General features: G+C 42.9%; 2 protein-coding genes and 1 pseudogene across 2 annotated transcripts; all 3 read right to left on the bottom strand.

The window, feature by feature from the left end:
* Nucleotides 1-19679, bottom strand: part of LOC119210835 (protocadherin beta-15-like) — a 204715-nt pseudogene that overhangs the window by 149339 nt on the left and 35697 nt on the right.
* On the bottom strand, nt 3370-6282 carry LOC119210846 (protocadherin gamma-A2-like). Its single transcript, XM_037461325.2, has one exon. It carries the CDS (start codon nt 5961-5963, stop codon nt 3501-3503), a length of 2463 nt encoding a protein of 820 aa, XP_037317222.1. The 5' UTR covers nt 5964-6282; the 3' UTR covers nt 3370-3500.
* LOC119210848 (protocadherin gamma-A11-like) lies at nt 7429-10184 on the bottom strand. The gene has a single exon (XM_037461327.2). It carries the CDS (start codon nt 9918-9920, stop codon nt 7491-7493), a length of 2430 nt encoding a protein of 809 aa, XP_037317224.1. The 5' UTR covers nt 9921-10184; the 3' UTR covers nt 7429-7490.

A 19679-nucleotide genomic window follows, 5' to 3' on the forward strand; every position in this document is an offset into this window, starting at 1 on the left:
AAACAAGAAATGTACTTACTGGTAATAATAATAAGTGTTCTTATCAGGCGTTTCAAAAAGTCAGATGGGATCCAAAGTGGCTAAATACCAACGCACAGTGCAGCACTACAATTTCAATGGAATTAACGGCATGGAGAAGATGCAACATTATTTGACTCACCTCTAGAGGAGAATCTGGTTCATCCAGGATGTTCTTCTCACGTTGTATCCGCTGCATCGTTCCTGTAGAACTGGGGTCCATTATCAGCACGTTCTGACTACCGACTGTGCCGAACTTACAGTCACTCTTTCTGGAGTCATTCGTCCTGCACACCTCGTAGTTGTACACGTGTTGGAGAGTCCCTGTCTCCAAAGTGTCTGAGTAACGTGGTGGATAATACGGAATCACAGGGAGATTGGAGTGATACAGGACGCGAGACTGCCTCCATCTGTAGATCTTCACTGATATAATAACCACTAAACACGTGATGAAGAGGAAGGAAACTACAGCCAAAGCCAGCACTAAGTAGAAGGTCAGGTTGTCATTGTACTCCTTGTCTTGTGTATAGTCAGTGAACTCAGACAGCACTTCAGGGAAGCTGTCCGCCACCGCCACGTTAACAATGACTGTAGCTGAACGAGAGGGCTGCCCGTTGTCCTCCACGATCACAGTCAGTCTTTGTTTCACTGCATCTTTATCAGTGACTCCGCGGATAGTTCTTATTTCTCCATTCTGTAAGCCCACTTCAAACAGCGCCCTGTCTGTGGCTTTCTGCAGTTTGTAGGAGAGCCAGGCATTCTGTCCAGAGTCCACATCAACAGCCACCACCTTAGTGACCAGAAAGCCCACATCTGCTGAACGAGGAACCATCTCAGCCACCAGAGAGCCTCCAGTCTGGACCGGGTACAGAACCTGAGGAGGGTTGTCGTTCTGGTCCTGGATCAGCACTTTCACAGTCACGTTGCTACTGAGTGGAGGGGAGCCTCCGTCTTGCGCTTTCACTACTAGCTGAAGCTGTTTGATTTGTTCATAATCGAAGGAGCGCACCGCATGTAAAACTCCACTTTCTGAATTTATGGAAATGTATTCTGAGAGATGAGACCCACCAATATAAGAATCTTCCAGAATATAAGATACACGGGCGTTTTGGTTTTCATCAGAATCTTTAGCCCTAACAGTAATAAGTGAAACCCCTGCCGGATTATTCTCAGCGATAAATGCAGTGTAAGCACCTTCTGAAAATAGTGGAGCATTATCATTCACATCCGACACCTTGAAATTAAATGTTTTTTTAGTTGAGAGAGGAGGCATTCCTGCATCTGTCGCAATAACAGTGATGTTATACTCTGAAACAGTTTCACGATCTAATAAAGTATCTGTAACCAAAGTGTAGTAATTTCGTAAATTAGATTTAACCTTAAAATGTGCGTTTTGTTCTATTCTACAGTGCACTTTTCCGTTGTCACCTGCATCAAGATCTTTTACGTTAATGATGCCAATAGTTGTACCAGGAGGAGAGTCTTCTGACACAGGACTAGTGAATGACATCACACTAATCGCGGGGGCGTTGTCATTTACATCTGTCACTTCAATTATGACTTTGCTTGAATCCGTCAATCCTCCCTGATCTTTTGCATCGATTCTGACTTCGTGTTTTTTGTCATTTTCATAATCAATTAAACCTGTTATTGAAATTATGCCAGTTTTTTCATCAATTGCAAAGACATCAGAAACACCGTTGTTAAGATCTGAAAAAGAATACGTAACGATACAATTTGATCCATAATCTGCGTCATTCGCTTTAACAGTGGTAACGTAAGTGTTTCTAGAAGAGTTTTCCATGACCGTTGCCTTGTAGACCGATTGATTAAATATAGGCGCATTATCATTGGCATCCAGAACAGATATATTTATATTTACCGTACCAGATCTCTGCGGACTTCCACCGTCTACAGCTATGAGCTTTAGGGACAGATTGGGGGTCGTCTCTCTGTCTAATGGTTTCTGAAGCACCATCTCGGCATATTTCTTACCATCTGCATTAGAGTTTTGTTTTAAAATGAAATTTTCATTCTCTGTGAGATAATATTCTCTTAGTCCATTGACGCCCACATCTGGGTCTTCTGCGCTTGTCAATGAAAAACGAGCACCAGAATTAGCTGTTTCGCTTATTTCAAAATGAATGGCGTCTCTTTTGAAAGTCGGGGAATGATCATTTATGTCTGTTATTTCAACGGTAATTTGATGCAACTCCATCGGGTTTTCTAAAATCACCTCAAAACTGAAACTGCAGGGCATAATGTCTCCACAAAGCTGCTCCCGGTCCATTCTCTCATTCACCACCAAAATCCCTTTGTCTGTCTTCAGCTCGGTGTACTGAACGCTCTCTCCGGTCACAATGCGGGCCCGACCAGAACGGAGCCTTTTCAAATCCAAGCCAAGGTCCTGAGCTACATTACCGATTAGGGAGCCTTTCTTCATCTCCTCCGGGATTGAATATCGGATATGCCCTCTGACCAAATGGTTGAGACAGAAAATGAAAAACAGAAGCGTCCGTTTGTGTTTGCAGCCAAAGCGCCATTTTCCGCACCGAGATGAGGATGATATTTCACTAAACATGTAAAAATAAGGATGTTATATACAGCTACAAAGGACGGGGACCATAAGTACTCCGAAAAAAAAAATTTGAAAGTACAGCTAAGTTAAAACGATGTCAAGTCTGTTCTCCTCGACCTTCTCCAAATATAATGGATACGGCCAGTTTTCCTGCAAATAACAAATGTGGTAAAGGAGGGGACTGTGTAGTACTGCTTGATAAATTATGTTAGATTAACCAACAGCGTCGCTTGGAGTCCAAATTTAGTAATACCGCTGGTGTGGACATATCAAATGCTTGATTAATCTAAATCTGACTCAAAATAATGTTTAAAATATTACAACGATATTTCAAGGACGATAACGATTAAACTACAAACTCTACTACGGTGGATGATTCTCGCAGTATGCAGTCATCAACAAAAACATGAACGAAAATATGTAAATAGAAAACGCATTGCAACATAACATAACTCATTAAACTACAATTATAACGGGCTGAAGGAAGTACTGCGGAAGAAAAATGAAATAGATATCTTAGGTGATGTCTAATGGGAGCCGGGACTGAGGAATTCGCTGCGTTATATCAGATGCAAGACACTTTTGTTAACAATCACGAGGAAAATCACAACAAAGGAATCCAAAGATCAAAATTGTACTTGCACAGTAGGATACTAGTAAAGTTTCAGTCCGTTTTAACATGAAATACACTTAAATATACAGTTATCTGCTTGTTAAACATTTTTTTGGAATCCCAATTTATTTTACTGCAATTGAAGGGTGCAATAAATTAAACACGTATGACCTAAGTTGTATTTTAATCCTGAAAAAAATCTGATGCTGTCCCATGTGCAATTGAAAGACATAGTGCAGTTCACTATCCACTATGTTATCGAAAAAGAAATAAAACGGTACACGGATGAGGCTACATTATTTGACTCACCTCTAGAGGAGAGTCTGGTTCATCCAGGATGTTCTTCTCACTTTGTATCCGCTGCATCGTTCCTGTAGAACTGGGGTCCATTATCAGCACGTTCTGACTAACGACTGTGCCGAAATTGCAGTCACTCTTTCTGGAGTCATTCGTCCTGCACACCTCGTAGTTGTACACGTGTTGGAGAGTCCCTGTCCCCAAAGTGTCTGAGTAACGTGGTGGATAATACGGAATCACAGGGAGATTGGAGTGATACAGGACGCGAGACTGCCTCCATCTGTAGATCTTCACTGATATAATAACCACTAAACACGTGATGAAGAGGAAGGAAACTACAGCCAAAGCCAACACTAAGTAGAAGGTCAGGTTGTCATTGTACTCCTTGTCTTGTGTATAGTCAGTGAACTCAGACAGCACTTCAGGGAAGCTGTCCGCCACCGCCACGTTAACAATGACTGTAGCTGAACGAGAGGGCTGCCCGTTGTCCTCCACGATCACAGTCAGTCTTTGTTTCACTGCATCTTTATCAGTGACTCCGCGGATGGTTCTTATTTCTCCATTCTGTAAGCCCACTTCAAACAGCGCCCTGTCTGCGGCTTTCTGCAGTTTGTAGGAGAGCCAGGCATTCTGTCCAGAGTCCACATCAACAGCCACCACCTTAGTGACCAGAAAGCCCACATCTGCTGAACGAGGAACCATCTCAGCCACCAGAGAGCCTCCAGTCTGGACCGGGTACAGAACCTGAGGAGGGTTGTCGTTCTGGTCCTGAATCAATATTGTTACAGAGACATTGCTACTGAGTGGAGGGGAGCCTCCATCTTGAGCTTTGACAAAAAATACAAGCTGCTTGATCTGCTCATAATCAAATGAGCGCACTGCATGTATTACTCCACTTTCCGCATTTATAGAAACATAATCAAAAACTGGAAATCCCCCTATGTCAGATGCGTCCAACATATAGGAAACACGGGCGTTCTCATTTTCATCTGGGTCTTTAGAATGAACACCTGAAATCGTCACACCTGGTGTGTTATTCTCAGTGACAAATGCGCTGTAAGAGCCTCGTTGAAATATTGGAGCATTATCATTGACATCAGAGACTCTAAGATAAAAGGTTCTTTTTGATGATAATGGGGGCAATCCTTTGTCTGAGGCAATAACAGTGATGTTGAATTCTGACATATTTTCTCTATCTAATTCAGCATCAGTCATCAATGCATAATAATTTCGTAGATTGGATTTCATTTTAAAATGACCATTTCCTTCAATTGTGCAACTCACTTGTCCATTTCCACCAGAATCAATATCTTTAACATTGATTATGCCAATAGTTGTCCCAGCAGGAGAGTCTTCTGACACAAGACTTGTGAATGACATCACGTTAATGACCGGAGCATTATCATTTACATCGATTACCTCAATTTCTACCTTACTAGAATCTGTGAGTCCACCTTGATCTTTGGCTTCAACCCTGAACTCAATTTTTTTATCTTTTTCAAAATCTATATCCTTTGCCACAAATATGATTCCCGTAGCTTCATCTATATCAAACAAGTCGGCAATTCCTGCTTTTGATTTTGAAAAGGAGTACGCAATCTTCCCGTTGGAACCGCTGTCTATGTCACTTGCGTTCACAGTAATAATGTGAGTTCCTTTTGGTGCATTTTCAACCACCACCGCTTTATATAGGGATTGGTTGAACACGGGAGCATTATCATTGGCATCTAGAATGTGGACATTTATATTTACTGTACCCGATCTCTGTGGATTTCCGCCGTCAACAGCCAACATTTTTAGAGACAGGCGTGGCTGCTCCTCTCTGTCTAAGGATTTCTGAAGCACCATTTCAGCATATTTACTGCCGTCCGGATTCACATGTTGTTTCAAAACAAAATTATCGTTCGGAGATAAAATGTAGTTTTGCAAACCGTTCTCCCCAACGTCAGCGTCGTCCGCAATTTCCAAATTAAAACGGGAACCCAGCACAGCGGATTCGCTTATTTCGAATTTCAGATGACTGTTTTGGAAAGTGGGAGCGTTGTCGTTTGTGTCCAATACTTCGATGGTCACAGGGTGCAACTCCATTGGGTTTTCCAATAAAATCTCGAAGGTAAAGCTACACGGCGTTAAGTCTCCACATAGCTGCTCTCGGTCTATTCTCTCGTGCACAACCAAAGTCCCTTTGTCTGTCTTCAGCTCGGCGTACTGGATGCGCTCTCCGGTGACGATGCGGGCCCGGCCAGAACGCAGCCTTTTTAAATCCAAACCGAGGTCTTGCGCAATATTACCAACAAGTGAGCCTTTCTTCATCTCCTCGGGGATCGAATACCGGATCTGAGCCTCCACTTGATTGACAAAAATGAAATGAAAAATAAATAGACAAACGGTTCCCCGCAAATGTCCAAGCAATCGCCATCTTGCTCCTCCGTCATGGGGATGTTCTTTAGACGCCATTTGAAAACAGGGTCTCAAAGCAAACTGAACAATGAACTATGATTTCAATTCAGTGGGGAAAGTAGATAAATCACTGGTAAAATTCGATTAAACGCTGAAGGGTTAGCTGTGTCTCCGATGAGCTCGTATGAAACGAAGAGCATATCCTATACAACAGGAACAGTGGAAGAACAGGGGAGGGGAAAGCAACGTCTCACACTACATGGTTGAATTGATTTACCAGGCAACAGCGTCACTTAGGGGAAAATATATAAATATTGTACAACCAAATACAGCTCCATGAGTTTGGTGTTTAGGATAATAATATATATTTTACTAGTATATTTAATAACAAAAACAACACTGAATTGTTGGCTCAATATAATGCAACGAATAATGACTTTCTCTTTTTTTTCATAAAAAATTAGTTAATATATAGAGTAAATGCTGTTTTTGTTCGGTTTTCAGAAAAGCTTGCATTGTTTTTAAAACTATTTCTTTTAGTAGGAATAATTGATACACGTATCAGAAAACTCTTAAAAAATGCCATTGTCTGTGGAAAAGATTGGAACATCTTCATTGTAAAGTGTATATCTAGAAACATAATAAAAATAAAGACGTCTAAACCTATGTGCAATGCACTGCTAAAGATAGACTACACAAAAATTAGGCAGAAGTGACAACAACAAACCTAAAAGGCTAAAATATCACTAAATTCTTTTACTTTATTTATCATATCAGTATTATTATTACTCCTATTTCTATGAACATTGATGATGATCTTAATATATTTTAATTATTATTGTTAATTGTGATGTTACATTCAACGAGAAATTTTTTTAAATTAAGCCAGACAGTCTTCAAAAGAAAATCTCAGTGCAATCCATTGACTTCAGGACCACGGAGAGCGAAATGACTCCACGGACTGACCACCAGTGAACACTATGTGTCATGCTCTTCTCTTTCCCCTAATTCCATTTACATTTTGTTTCTCTACAAACACATCAACATAAACGTTCTATTAACATTATTTAGTACAAGTGTAATATCTGATATGAATGAGTGAAGTCCCACAGACCAACTTGTCAAAGTAGACATACTGCTGATAGCTGATCTCCATTCTGCGCAGTTACACTGTTGAAGCGACATCCACACAAACTAAACTGATGGGTTAAGCATACTTCATGTCACTATTTCTGTAGTTGTACCCGTGTTGGAGAGTCCCTGTCCCCAAAGTGTGACCTTAACCGATATAATAACCACTAAACACGTGATGAAGAGGAAAATTATAATTATAACAGGCTGAAGGAAAGCACTGCGAAATAACAAATCAAATAGGATGTCTAATGAGAGCCGGGACGGAAATCAAAGTAATCTGCTTGTTAAACAATTTTTAAAACCCCAATTTATTTTCTGCGATTAAATGGTGGAATAAATTAAACATGTATGACCTAAGCAGTATTTCACTTGTGCAAAAAGTCCCATGCTGTCCCATGCGCGATTGAAAGACATAGTGGCAGCAAGAAAAATAACGGTAAAAGGATGAGGCTACATTATTTGACTCACCTCTAGAGGAGAGTCTGGTTCATCCAGGATGTTCTTCTCACTTTGTATCCGCTGCATCGTTCCTGTAGAACTGGGGTCCATTATCAGCACGTTCTGACTACCGACGGTGCCGAATTTACAGTCACTCTTTCTGGAGTCATTCGTCCTGCACACCTCGTAGTTGTACACGTGTTGGAGAGTCCCTGTCCCCAAAGTGTCTGAGTAACGTGGTGGATAATACGGAATCACAGGGAGATTGGAGTGATACAGGACGCGAGACTGCCTCCATCTGTAGATCTTCACTGATATAATAACAACTAAACACGTGATGAAGAGGAAGGAAACTACAGCCAAAGCCAACACTAAGTAGAAGGTGAGGTTGTCATTGTACTCCTTGTCTTGTGTATAGTCAGTGAACTCAGACAGCACTTCAGGGAAGCTGTCCGCCACCGCCACGTTAACAATGACTGTAGCTGAACGAGAGGGCTGCCCGTTATCCTCCACGATCACAGTCAGTCTTTGTTTCACTGCATCTTTATCAGTGACTCCGCGGATAGTTCTTATTTCTCCATTCTGTAAGCCCACTTCAAACAGCGCCCTGTCTGTGGCTTTCTGCAGTTTGTAGGAGAGCCAGGCATTCTGTCCAGAGTCCACATCAACAGCCACCACTTTAGTGACCAGATAGCCCACATCTGCTGAACGAGGAACCATCTCAGCCACCAGAGAGCCTCCAGTCTGAACCGGGTACAGAACCTGAGGAGGGTTGTCGTTCTGGTCTTGGACACGTACAATAACAGTTGTGTTACTATTTAGAGGTGGCGACCCTCCATCTTGTGCTTGGACTCGAATTTTGTACTCTTTGACTTGTTCAAAGTCAAACGAACGCGTGGACTTAATGATTCCACTCTCTATATTAATAGAGAAATATGTCGATATCGGATTCCCGTTAACCTCGCCGTCAATAAGAAAATATGATATACGTGCGTTCTGTCCTTGGTCTGAATCAGTGGCGCTGATCTGCAACAGAACTAAACCAGGCAAATTATTTTCCATTACTTTTGCACTGTAAATACTTTTCTTAAAAGTTGGCGCGTTGTCATTAATATCAGTAACGTCTAAAACGAGAGTTTGTTTGCTTGATAAGGCAGGGAAGCCCTCATCCGTGGCAGTGAGTTTGATGTTGTAGTTGGAAAGCTTTTCTCGATCGAGGAGTTCCTTCGTGACCAAAGTGTAATAGTTTCTGAGAGACGATTTGATTTGGAATGGGAGACTATCTTCAATATTTAAATTAACTTGACCATTTTTACCGGAATCTTTATCTTGGACACTAATTAAAGCCACAACCGTGCCAAAGGGGGAATCCTCTGAAATTTTACCAGAATATGAAGCCATTGTGATTATTGGAACATTGTCATTTACATCTGCTACATCAATTATTAATTTGCTGGCGCCCGTTACACCCCATGGGTCTTTTGCTTGAAGATTAATTTCGTAGTTTGGAGAAACCTCGTAATCGATGTCACCGGTGAGTTTAACCTCCCCCGTGTAAGAATTTATTTCAAAAGGACAGGACGAATCCTCCTCTAAGTGAGTGAAATAATATGTGACATTACCGTTATAACCTTGGTCGGCATCTGCGGCACTGACTTTAGCAATAACGGTGCCTTTCAAAACAGTTTCCAAGACAGATGCTTTGTACACGGATTGCGTAAAAACCGGTGCGTTGTCGTTTGCGTCCAGAACAGCAATATGTATCTTCACAGTCCCAGACCTCCGCGGATCCCCACCATCCACAGCAGTTAATACAAGCGCATGTTCGCCTTGGTTCTCGCGGTCCAAACCAGTCTGCAGCATTATTTCCGCAAATTTACTGCCATCTGCGCGAGTGTGTTGTTTGAGGACAAAATAACGATTTTCGTTTAAAGAATAACTTTGCAGCGAGTTTATTCCTACGTCCGGATCAGCCGCGCTGTCAAGAAGGAATACTGTACCGGTTGGCGTCGATTCACTTATTTCCAAATTAATCTCCTTTTTAGGAAAAGATGGAGCGTGATCATTTATGTCTTGTATTTCGATGGTTATGGAAAATAATTCAAGTGGATCTTCGAGGACAATTTCCAGACTAAAGCTACATGGTGATTTCTTTGCGCATAATTTTTCTCTATCAATTCTTTCACTGACTACAACATGCCCTTTGTTCTGGTTCAGTGCGACATATTGGTGATCATCAGCTATAACAAGTCGAGCCCGACCAGAAACCAACCTGTCAACACCCAAGCCTAAGTCTTTTGCAATATCGCCGACAAATAGCCCCTTTCTCATCTCCTCTGGTATCGAATAACGGATTTGTCCGCTAACCGTAGCAACAATGCAGAAAAGGAAGATGGAGACTGTCCAATCCGACGAGGTGCTTTTGCTCTTCGGAATATCCATTTCTTCTCATGAATATCAGATCCAAAACAAAACAGTTATCCGCACAAGGAGCGATGCCTCGTATCTCGCTTACAAAACAGTGCGTTAATGGCTTCACTCAAATCCACACAAAGCCAACCGTGTATACGTATAAAACCGTCGCCCATGCCCTTGGACGACGGGTGGGGATTTGTGGTACGGTTGGCGTTTGAATCAAAGTCTGCTTAGGCAACAGCACCACCAGCAGTGACTTATAGAAACAACGAAATCAGCATCAGTATGTGCGGACCAACGCGCCGTGCGCGCCATTACTGCCTTATTTATAATTTTCGAGATGTGCAACATCCAATTTGGATAAATAAAATAGCTTAAAATGTAGCGGCCCCTCGGATTGTTTGATCAAGACGCAGAGAGTTTCAAACGGGTGTTGATTTATTTTGTTTCTCTCGACGAGCACCATAAGCACCATGACGTCGTAAACATCTTGAACACCATGAACACCGTGAAAACTCAATCCGCTCTCCAAGGGCGCTAATCAAAAGAATTTCCTCCACCAGCTAGCATCTCGGCACACCCTCATAATTAGGAGCCTTGCTTCGACGATGCGTGACTTCCACGTTGCAAATGGTAAGTAGCAGGAAGTTAGCGTCACAAAAACACACAAGAAGAAGAAAACGGAGCTTTTCAAAATAAAAGCAGAACGGACCTTCGTAACACATGAATAGAATATTGTGTAGGAGAATTGCAATTTAAATCAGACATTTACACTCCCACCAAATCCTAGTGCAATGAATGAACAAATAAGCAAAGAGTAAATGAATGGTGCTGGATTTCTCGACTCTTAAGAAAATGAATAGCCTGAAATTCAGAGGTATAACTATATAACGTCATGCTTAATAAAGCAGTGTGTGCTGTGTTGTCAATTGCCTTTTTCCAATCAGTTCTCAAGGAGGAGCACCAATTTCTTGATTGGTCTCTCAATAATTGAGGGCTTCGAGGGAGGATCTTGTTTTTTATGGGGTTTCCTCTCCCCAACTTGCACTTTGACTCGACGAACTAAGCCGTCACCACTTTGAACAGTCTCAATAACTCGTCCAAGTTGCCACTGATTTCTTGGGAGGTTGTCGTCTTTAATAATGACAATATCATTCACCTTTAGGTTGCGCTGAGGTGAGTGCCATTTCTGTCTCAAAGATATGTTCAGCAGATACTCCTTTTTCCAGCGGCTCCAAAACTGTTCGATGAGATACTGAACTCTTCTCCATCTCTTTGTCGCATACAGATCCTCCTTGACAAATACTCCAGGAGGAGGAAGAGCAACTTTAGATTTCATCATTATGAGGTGATTCGGTGTTATAGGCTCCGGCGCCTGTGGATCATTGATTCCATCTACTGTTAACGGGCGGCTGTTAACAATAGCCATGGCCTCATACAGCAGTGTTCTCAGGGAGGCGTCATCCAGTCGACCTGGGCACTGTGCAAAGGTGGCATTCAGCACATTTCTGACAGTCCTGATCTGGCGTTCCCAGACGCCTCCTGCCTGACTGTCAGAGGGAGCATTGAAGACAAATTCGCATTGCTTCTCAGTCAGGAAAGTTTCCAGTAGTTTAGTGTTACATTGTTTAAGTGCTTCCTTGAGCTCATTTCTGGCGCCAACAAAATTAGAGCCTTGGTCACAGTGCAGTTGCTGAACAGCTCCTCTCAGGCTGATGAAGCATCTCAATGAGTTGATGAACGAGTCTGTTGACAAATCTTCAAGCATTTCGATGTGAACAGCTCTAGAGTACAGACATGTGAAAATCAAGCCATATCTTTTGTATTCTTTGCGGGCTTTCTTTACAATGAAAGGGCCAAAACAGTCCATGCCACTGTATGTGAAAGGTGCCGAGGCTTCAACGCGTTCTTTGGGAAGTTCGGCCATTTGCTGTCTCTCTGTTGGCCGTCGCAATTTCCTGCAAAACACGCAAGTGTGTATCAGCTTTGCAACCAACTTGCTCCCACCAATTATCCAGAATCCATTGGCCCGAAGCTCCATTAAAGTCTGGCTTCGACCCTGATGGCATGTCTTAGCGTGGAAATGGGATACAATCAGCTTGGTGATGTGGCTGTTATTTGGTAAGATGACTGGATGCTTGATTTTGTGACCGAGTGATGACTGTTTTAATCTCCCACCAACACGGAGGAGTCCTTCAGACCAGATAGGGTCGAGACGGAAAAGAGAGCTTGAGTTTGGGAGGTCTCTTTTACCTTGAAGCATCTTTATCTCCTGAGGGAAGGCTTGCAGCTGTACGATCTTAATCACTTCGTCTGCAGCGTTCTCACGCTCCTTAACAGTCACATACTCACTGGGTTGTTTCATTTTAACCCCAAGCCTCTTAATTCTTGCAACTACTTTAAGAATTGTCGTCCAAGAGGAAAACTGACGTAGACGTCTGAGGATGTCATTGTAGTTTTTGACTTCTGTTGCAAGCACCTGAATTGTCTTGACTTCCGGATCACCAACGAGTAATTCTGATGGAGCGCTGGGTGTTAGAAGTAATTCGCGCTCCCAGAGAAACTTTGGTCCTCGCAACCAGTTTGTTGAGTGAATGTCTGAAGCACGAAGACCTCGGGAGGCATGATCTGCCGGGTTTTCTGCGGTGTCCACATAGTGCCACTGACTGGGATCACTGTTATCCCTTATCAGCTGAACGCGGTTTGCGACAAATATGTGGAACCTACGGGCATCATTGTTAATGTACCCAAGCACAACTTGTGAATCTGTCCAGAAAAATTCTTCATCAATCTTTATGTCAAGTTCAGTCTTTAACATGACACTGACTTTTGCAGAAACCACAGCTGCCGTGAGTTCTAGCCTCGGGATGCTTGTGACGTTTGAGGGTGCAACCCTTGCTTTTGCCAACACAAGACTGCAATGGACTTCATCCATGTCATTTTTGTACCTGAGGTAAGAACATGCACCGTATCCTACGCAGCTGGCATCCGAAAAATGGTGCAACTCGACTCTAACAATGTTGTGGGAGTCATACGGGTGGTAACATCTCGGAATTGATACCTCTTTCAACTTGTGCAGACCATTTTTCCACTCCTCCCACCGTAGCATCATATCTTCTGGGAGTGGATCATCCCACCCGATGCCTCGGTGACACAGCTCTTGAAGTATACGCTTTCCTGTTAGGCTGAATGGAGCGATGAATCCAAGTGGGTCATACAGAGAGGCAATGACCGAAAGGCAACCACGCCGGGTTGAAGGCTGATCTTTTAAGCTGCTATTAAAGCTGAAAGTGTCAGTTTTAATTGACCATTGAATGCCGAGTGCACGTTCTGACGGGGTTGGATCCAGTCCCAGAGGTTCGATGGTTGCTGCTCTTTCTGAGGGATTCAAGCAAGTGAGAGCTGCTTCCTCGTTTGAGTTGAATTTGTGAAGGCGTAGGCCTCCTCTTTTGCACAACTCCTGTGACTCAGTGATAAGTTTCTTGGCTTCCTCGATCGATGGGACACTGACTAGCCCGTCATCAACATAAAAGTTTTTCTCCACAAATGTTGATGCTAGCGGATAGGTGGCTTTGTGTTGCCGTGCCAGATGTTTCAAGCCAAAGTTGGCACATCCTGGAGACGATGCAGCTCCGAAGAGATGAACCGCCATCCTGTATTCCTGTGGTTCCTTCTCCAAATCTCCACCTTTCCACCAGAGGAATTTCAGATAATTCCTGGATTCAGGAGTGACTGAGAACTGATAAAACATTCTTTCGATGTCACAGATGATCGCTACGGCTTCCTTTCTGAAGCGGCAAAGAACTCCTACCAGTGGATTGATAAGATCAGGCCCAGTTAGTAGAGTGTCGTTTAGAGAAACACCATGGAATTTGGCTGAACAGTCGAATACGACTCTCAGTTTGTCTGGTTTTCTGGGGTGATAGATGCCGTGATGCGGAAGGTACCACTCTGTCTCTCCCTCAGATGTTGTAGGGACAGGCTCTGCATCACCCTTGTTAATTGTTTCTTCCATGAATGTTTTGTATTGATCATAATATTGTTTATTGGTCTTTAGTTTCTTCTTAAGACACTGCAGGCGAACTGTTGCTAGCCTCTTATTGTTTGGTAGGTTGGGTGGCGTGTTGCTCTTGAAAGGGAGTGGCATCTGATAATGTCCGTCCTTTTTCTGAGTGATGTTGTCACTGAGGAACTGTATGAAACGAACATCATTCTGAGACACATATTTATCTTCATAAGTTCTCTCAGTGAAGTCCGATTCTAGGGTCTTTAGAACATCTGTCGCCGATGGATTTGGCAGTTCTTTTACTGTGAGCCGATGCACAAAGCTCTGACTTCCTTGTCTGTCTAGGTGGGGGTTTGATGTGCCTATGATACTCCATCCTAGTTCTGATCTCTGTGCAAACGGTTGATTTTTGTCCCCAATGATAACTTCAAGAGGAGCTAGCGCTGATGGACAGTCATATCCAATCAGGAGCCCTACATCACAGTCTTGAAGGGGTGGTAGCTTATCTGCTATATGTCTGAGATGCGGCCACCGTAATGCGGTTTCCTTCGTTGGGACGTAAGACTTGTCCACCGGGATAAAATCACGACTGTAGGCTTGCTGTACTTGGATGTGGTTCTTGGAGTGCAGTCCTCGAACCTGTAGACCATGGACGTTCTTGCTCGATATGATTGTGTCAATAGCTGTCATAGTACTCAGTTTCAGTTGTACTTGTTGGGTATCTACATTCAATTTGTCAAGTACATCTTCTAAGACAAACGTTGAATCACTCTGTGTGTCCAGTATTGCGTACGTAAGTACTTCTCTGTGTGGTTCTTGTATTGAAGACACAAGGACTGGCACGATACTCGAGGTAGCAGAAGCATGGTGTGTTGATGCATGGGATACGACCTTATGCGTTTCCAAGCTGGCATGGTTTTCTGTGGAAGGAGAGCTATTCGTTGACGCTTCCACAGGTCTTTGTTTCCTGTCTTCGTGCAAGCAGGTTGGGTGACGACGGCTGCATATGTCGCATGTGTGCCGTCTCTTGCAATCTTTGGTAATGTGACCCTTCCTCATGCACCCAAAGCATAGCCTATTTTCGCAGATGAATGCCTTTTTGTCTTCACCACTTTTCGCTGCGAATATGGGACACTTGGTGATGTTATGAGCTTCACTTTTACAGACGGAGCAAGGCGATTTAAGTTTACTGACGTGTGTATCTTGTTTTTCCTGAACGGAACTCTTGGCTTGTGTATTTGTGTTGAGAGCCTTGGCTCGCTTTGGTGATCTTTCATCTGTGGCCTTGAAATTTATCAACCATGGAGAAGCAATAGGGTTGCAGGCTATCCGTGCTTCTTTGCTCAGGAACTTTGTAAAGCATGCAAGATCTGGATAGTTTCCAGATGTGTCAAGTTCATCTACAACAATTCGACTCCAACTGCGCACAATCCAGTCTGGTAGTTTTTTAAGCAACTTGTGGTTTTCCTCACAATCGTTAAGGATAGCTAGTCCTTTGACGTGTGGGATCGCCTCAGTGCAGCCTTGGAGGAAGTCAGCGAACTGTTGTAGCGCTTGTGGGTCGTTTGTGCTGATCTTTGGCCACCTCATGAGCTTATCTCGGAAAGCCTTTTGTATGGTGAACGGGTTCCCATATCTGTCTTGTAAGACTTTCCATGCTCCACTGTACGCGCTCTCTGAATCTCTATAAAAGAAACCTTCTACAGCTTTGCGCGCCTCTCCAACAAGATAATTTTTTAGATAAAACATCTTCTCACTTTGTGGGAGGGGTTTTCTGTCAATAAGAGCTGTGAATTGCATCTTCCAATCGGTAAACTGTAAAGGGTCGCCACTGAACGTAGTTGGTTCAGGGACCGGCAAGCGATTCATGCTTAATGAGCTGGCGATTGCTTGGGCCAGACTGACAGACTCCTGGGTCATAGTCACAGCTTGGTGAGGTTGGAATGATGCAGCATCAGGATTTAATCGAGGTTCAGTTTGCATTCTGTCATTAATCTCCTCATCATGGTCCTCAAAACCTTCCAAATCGTCATATGCTCTCAGACGAGCTGCTGCTACAGCAACGTCCTTTTCTGCCTGTAACTGCTGCAATTTTGCTCTCTCTTGTTCCAACTGTTTTTGTATTTCCACCTCCTTTTGTTTCATTTCTGCCAACATTTTTGCTTCTTTAAGCTTCCATTCACCCTCTAACTTGTGAAGATGTGCTTGCTGCGCTTGGATTTCTTTCATGGCCTTTGATTGTTCCAGCTTAGCCGCAAGCTCTGCTTGTGCATCTACTCTACTACTGTGGGTACTAACTGAGCTGGAGCGGTTGCTCAATCTCTCCGGTGACTTTGCTGAGCTTACTGTTTCAGTTTTGGTGTGACCAAAGACGGACCCATATTCATCTTTGTTTAATGTTTCTCTCACCCTTTCCTTCTCAAGTTGGTCATTATAATCTTGATTAATAGTCTCTAGACGGCCACTTATGAGGTCACAAATGTCCCTTGTTAGTGTAACACAAGCATCCATTTTCTTTACAATCTCTGGTGTGGTATTACTGTTACGTAGAATGGGTTCATACTGCTGGCTTACGTCATCATGCTTGGCTTGAATGCCTTGCTGTAATTCGTTAAGGTCTTCCAATGAACAGAGGGTTTTTAACTTTGTTCTAGTCTCCCTTGCTACCAGCCTCCAAGAGTCATAGGTCTTGTTAAATGCTTTCTCACGTTTCCTGGTGTCTTGGTCATGCATCTCTTGGCCTTTCTCTGTTAGCTTTCTTTCACGTGAGCTGGACCTGCATGGTGTGTCTTTAAGTGACATCTTGATTGTTTGTGCTGCTGCTTTACTTCGATTGTAGCCTTTGGTTGTGTTGTGCCTGAATTTACACTTGTAAGCTGCAGTTATCCTTTACCACAGAGTAATATTTATGTCAGGCATTAACAGATTATGTACATCCAAAGGTTTTTTAGCATGAACAGTAACAACAAGATTTTTCTTCAACTCTTTCTTAAATACACATGACACAAGTACATGGGTCAGTTTCTTGAAATAGTCACCATTTTAGAAGCGTTAGGCACAGAGTCTTAGCTTGCAAGTTATTATTGACCTTATAATACCATGTTATTATTTATTTCGCTTCAGTTATGCTGTAAGCTTGCACGTGTGGAAATAGTTCTTTTTCAGTCTTTTTGCTCCTTAGCATCCAGTGTCTCCTTTTGCATCTCTAGTTGTACCTTAAGCATGTTGTCCATTTTACGTCTTGTCTGGGTGCAGGAGTTGGAAGCGAAGTAAACTGGCTGGTAGTTGGACCTCAGATGAGATGGCGTCGGCTTCTCATCATGGATGGCAGGGCTGGTGCAGCGATGAGTTTTCACTGTAGCGGCCCCTCGGATTGTTTGATCAAGACGCAGAGAGTTTCAAACGGGTGTTGATTTATTTTGTTTCTCTCGACGAGCACCATAAGCACCATGACGTCGTAAACATCTTGAACACCATGAACACCGTGAAAACTCAATCCGCTCTCCAAGGGCGCTAATCAAAAGAATTTCCTCCACCAGCTAGCATCTCGGCACACCCTCATAATTAGGAGCCTTGCTTCGACGATGCGTGACTTCCACGTTGCAAATGGTAAGTAGCAGGAAGTTAGCGTCACAAAAACACACAAGAAGAAGAAAACGGAGCTTTTCAAAATAAAAGCAGAACGGACCTTCGTAACACATGAATAGAATATTGTGTAGGAGAATTGCAATTTAAATCAGACATTTACATAAAATAATACAAGCCTTTCTTCAGCGCCCCACTTTGGAATGGACAGAGAGCCGGCTGTTGTGCTCACATTAAAGAGAGTAACTGAATGTTAAAATAGCCAAGTCAATGTCCATCGAGTATGAAACTACTGCAAAGCTCAACAACACAGACACATTTTGCCTTTTCAATGACAGTATTTGCTTATTTCCGTAGAACATATGCTGCACATTATGATCTTGCATTATGCATGAAATGGCCTCACATCAGGATGATTAATATTCGCTAGAGTGGAATTACACCGCTCACAAAAAAATGAGCAACGCAGCAGCCTGTACTCCAAAAGTGCAAGCGAAAATCTCCATCTACTCCGACTAGTTTTTAATTGTTAAATACAGTGTACAGTGTGTTATCAAAATAGATTGTTTTTGGTAAATAGGGTCAGTTTTGGTATGGAATAAAATGATAATGTAGCAGGATGATTGCTTTTCCAGTAGCTCGGCCCACTCGCGGTATTGTCCCATTTAATTGCCTACCATATAAGGAGGGATCGGTAGATCTCTGAGAGAGAGAGAGAGAGAGAGAGAGAGAGAGAGAGAGAGAGAGAGAGAGAGAGAGAGAGAGAGAGAGAGTCCGACGGCGTGTCGGCCTGCAGTGTCAGGATCGGTGCTGGTGCAGGTTGAAGGCAGGCAGGCAGGCAGGACTCAAACGCAGGGTACAAGAAGGTGCTATTTATTTCACCAAAACAAATCAACGTGCACAAACGAGGACTGACATGGACAATGACGCGACAAAGAACAACTGGCACACAGGGCTTAAATACACAAGGGAGGTGCAGGTGATTGGACACAGGTGGAAACACTCAAGCAATCACAAGACAAGGCAGGAAGTGAAGTTAACCCAGGACCACAAGGAACATGAAACTTCAAACTAAAACAGGAAGGGAGACCAAACCGTGACATGCAGCAATAGCCTGTTGTTGCATTGCGGATGTTGAAGTCCCAGTGTCAGCATTTAATGTCCTGTACTGATTTCGTGTTTGGCTACCTGAAACAACAGGAAGTGGAACTGTCCCTCTTTGTGATTCCAGGTGCTGAGGGCCTCATTGGTGAACCCTTTTTGGTGATGGTGCCCCTTCGTGTGTAGAGTCTTCTTCACTCCCTTTCTCTTTCCTTTGCCCTTGTGTGTGTTTGGAGTGTTAAAATTGGATTGTGGTGCTCCCATTTAAGTTTATACCTTCACCCCTCCCCCTTTACTCACCTTGAGCACGAATGCCCCAGCCCTGGAAAACACTGTAATCTGTACCAATAAAGTAACCTTTTAAGATTTTAATTTTGACTAATAAACTTTTGTATATGTTTTTTTGGAAACATGTCTCTCGCCTGCTCAGTGTAACAAACTTGTGTTGTCCTTTTGTTTAGATTTAGTCATTTACTTAATTTATTAGATTTCTCCCGGGGTGGCGTGGCTGGTTTCCTTTTTCCTAAGTTAAAAATATAGACGGTCGGGGTAGTCTTCCCCCACCTCACGCTCGCCACAATAACATTGATCCAGTTTAGATTTAAAGCAGAAGAAAAAGAAAAATGTCTTACCTGCTGCATGGAATATATGATGTTTCAAGGAGTCCACCAAAAAAGAAAGAAGGGATAAAAACAGTGTGAGTCATAAAGAAATCACATTTTGACATATGCTTTTAAGTTCGATATTGCAGACATATCAACAGTGAAATAAAGACTTATGTTTGGGCCTTGTGATGAATGACATAGTCTGACTCCAGATGAATTGCGAAGGCCAAGTGTGCAAAGCTGTCTCATTCTTGACATACCAGAAATATATTTCTTTGGTAAATAATAAGCTATTGTCATCAAAAGAGCTTCAGAGCTACAAAGCTCAGAATATTGTCAGCAAACCAAAAATAGTCAATTTCTTCCTTTTTAAATTTGAACTTCAGAAAACGACTGACTTTTCAATTGGCAGCAGGTACATTCCATCAAGCATTAGGGTTTGTAAGCAGCTTTAGTATACACACCTAAAGTAGAATGCATAGAGAACGT

The sequence above is a fragment of the Pungitius pungitius genome, chromosome 2 (assembly GCF_949316345.1).
Source record: "Pungitius pungitius chromosome 2, fPunPun2.1, whole genome shotgun sequence".
NCBI classification, from domain to species: Eukaryota; Metazoa; Chordata; class Actinopteri; order Perciformes; family Gasterosteidae; genus Pungitius; species Pungitius pungitius.

Coding starts and splice junctions, on each gene's coding strand:
- LOC119210846 (XM_037461325.2), bottom strand. CDS start 5,963: ATGGCGTCTAAAGAACATCCCCATGACGGAGGAGCAAGATGGCGATTG.
- LOC119210848 (XM_037461327.2), bottom strand. CDS start 9,920: ATGGATATTCCGAAGAGCAAAAGCACCTCGTCGGATTGGACAGTCTCC.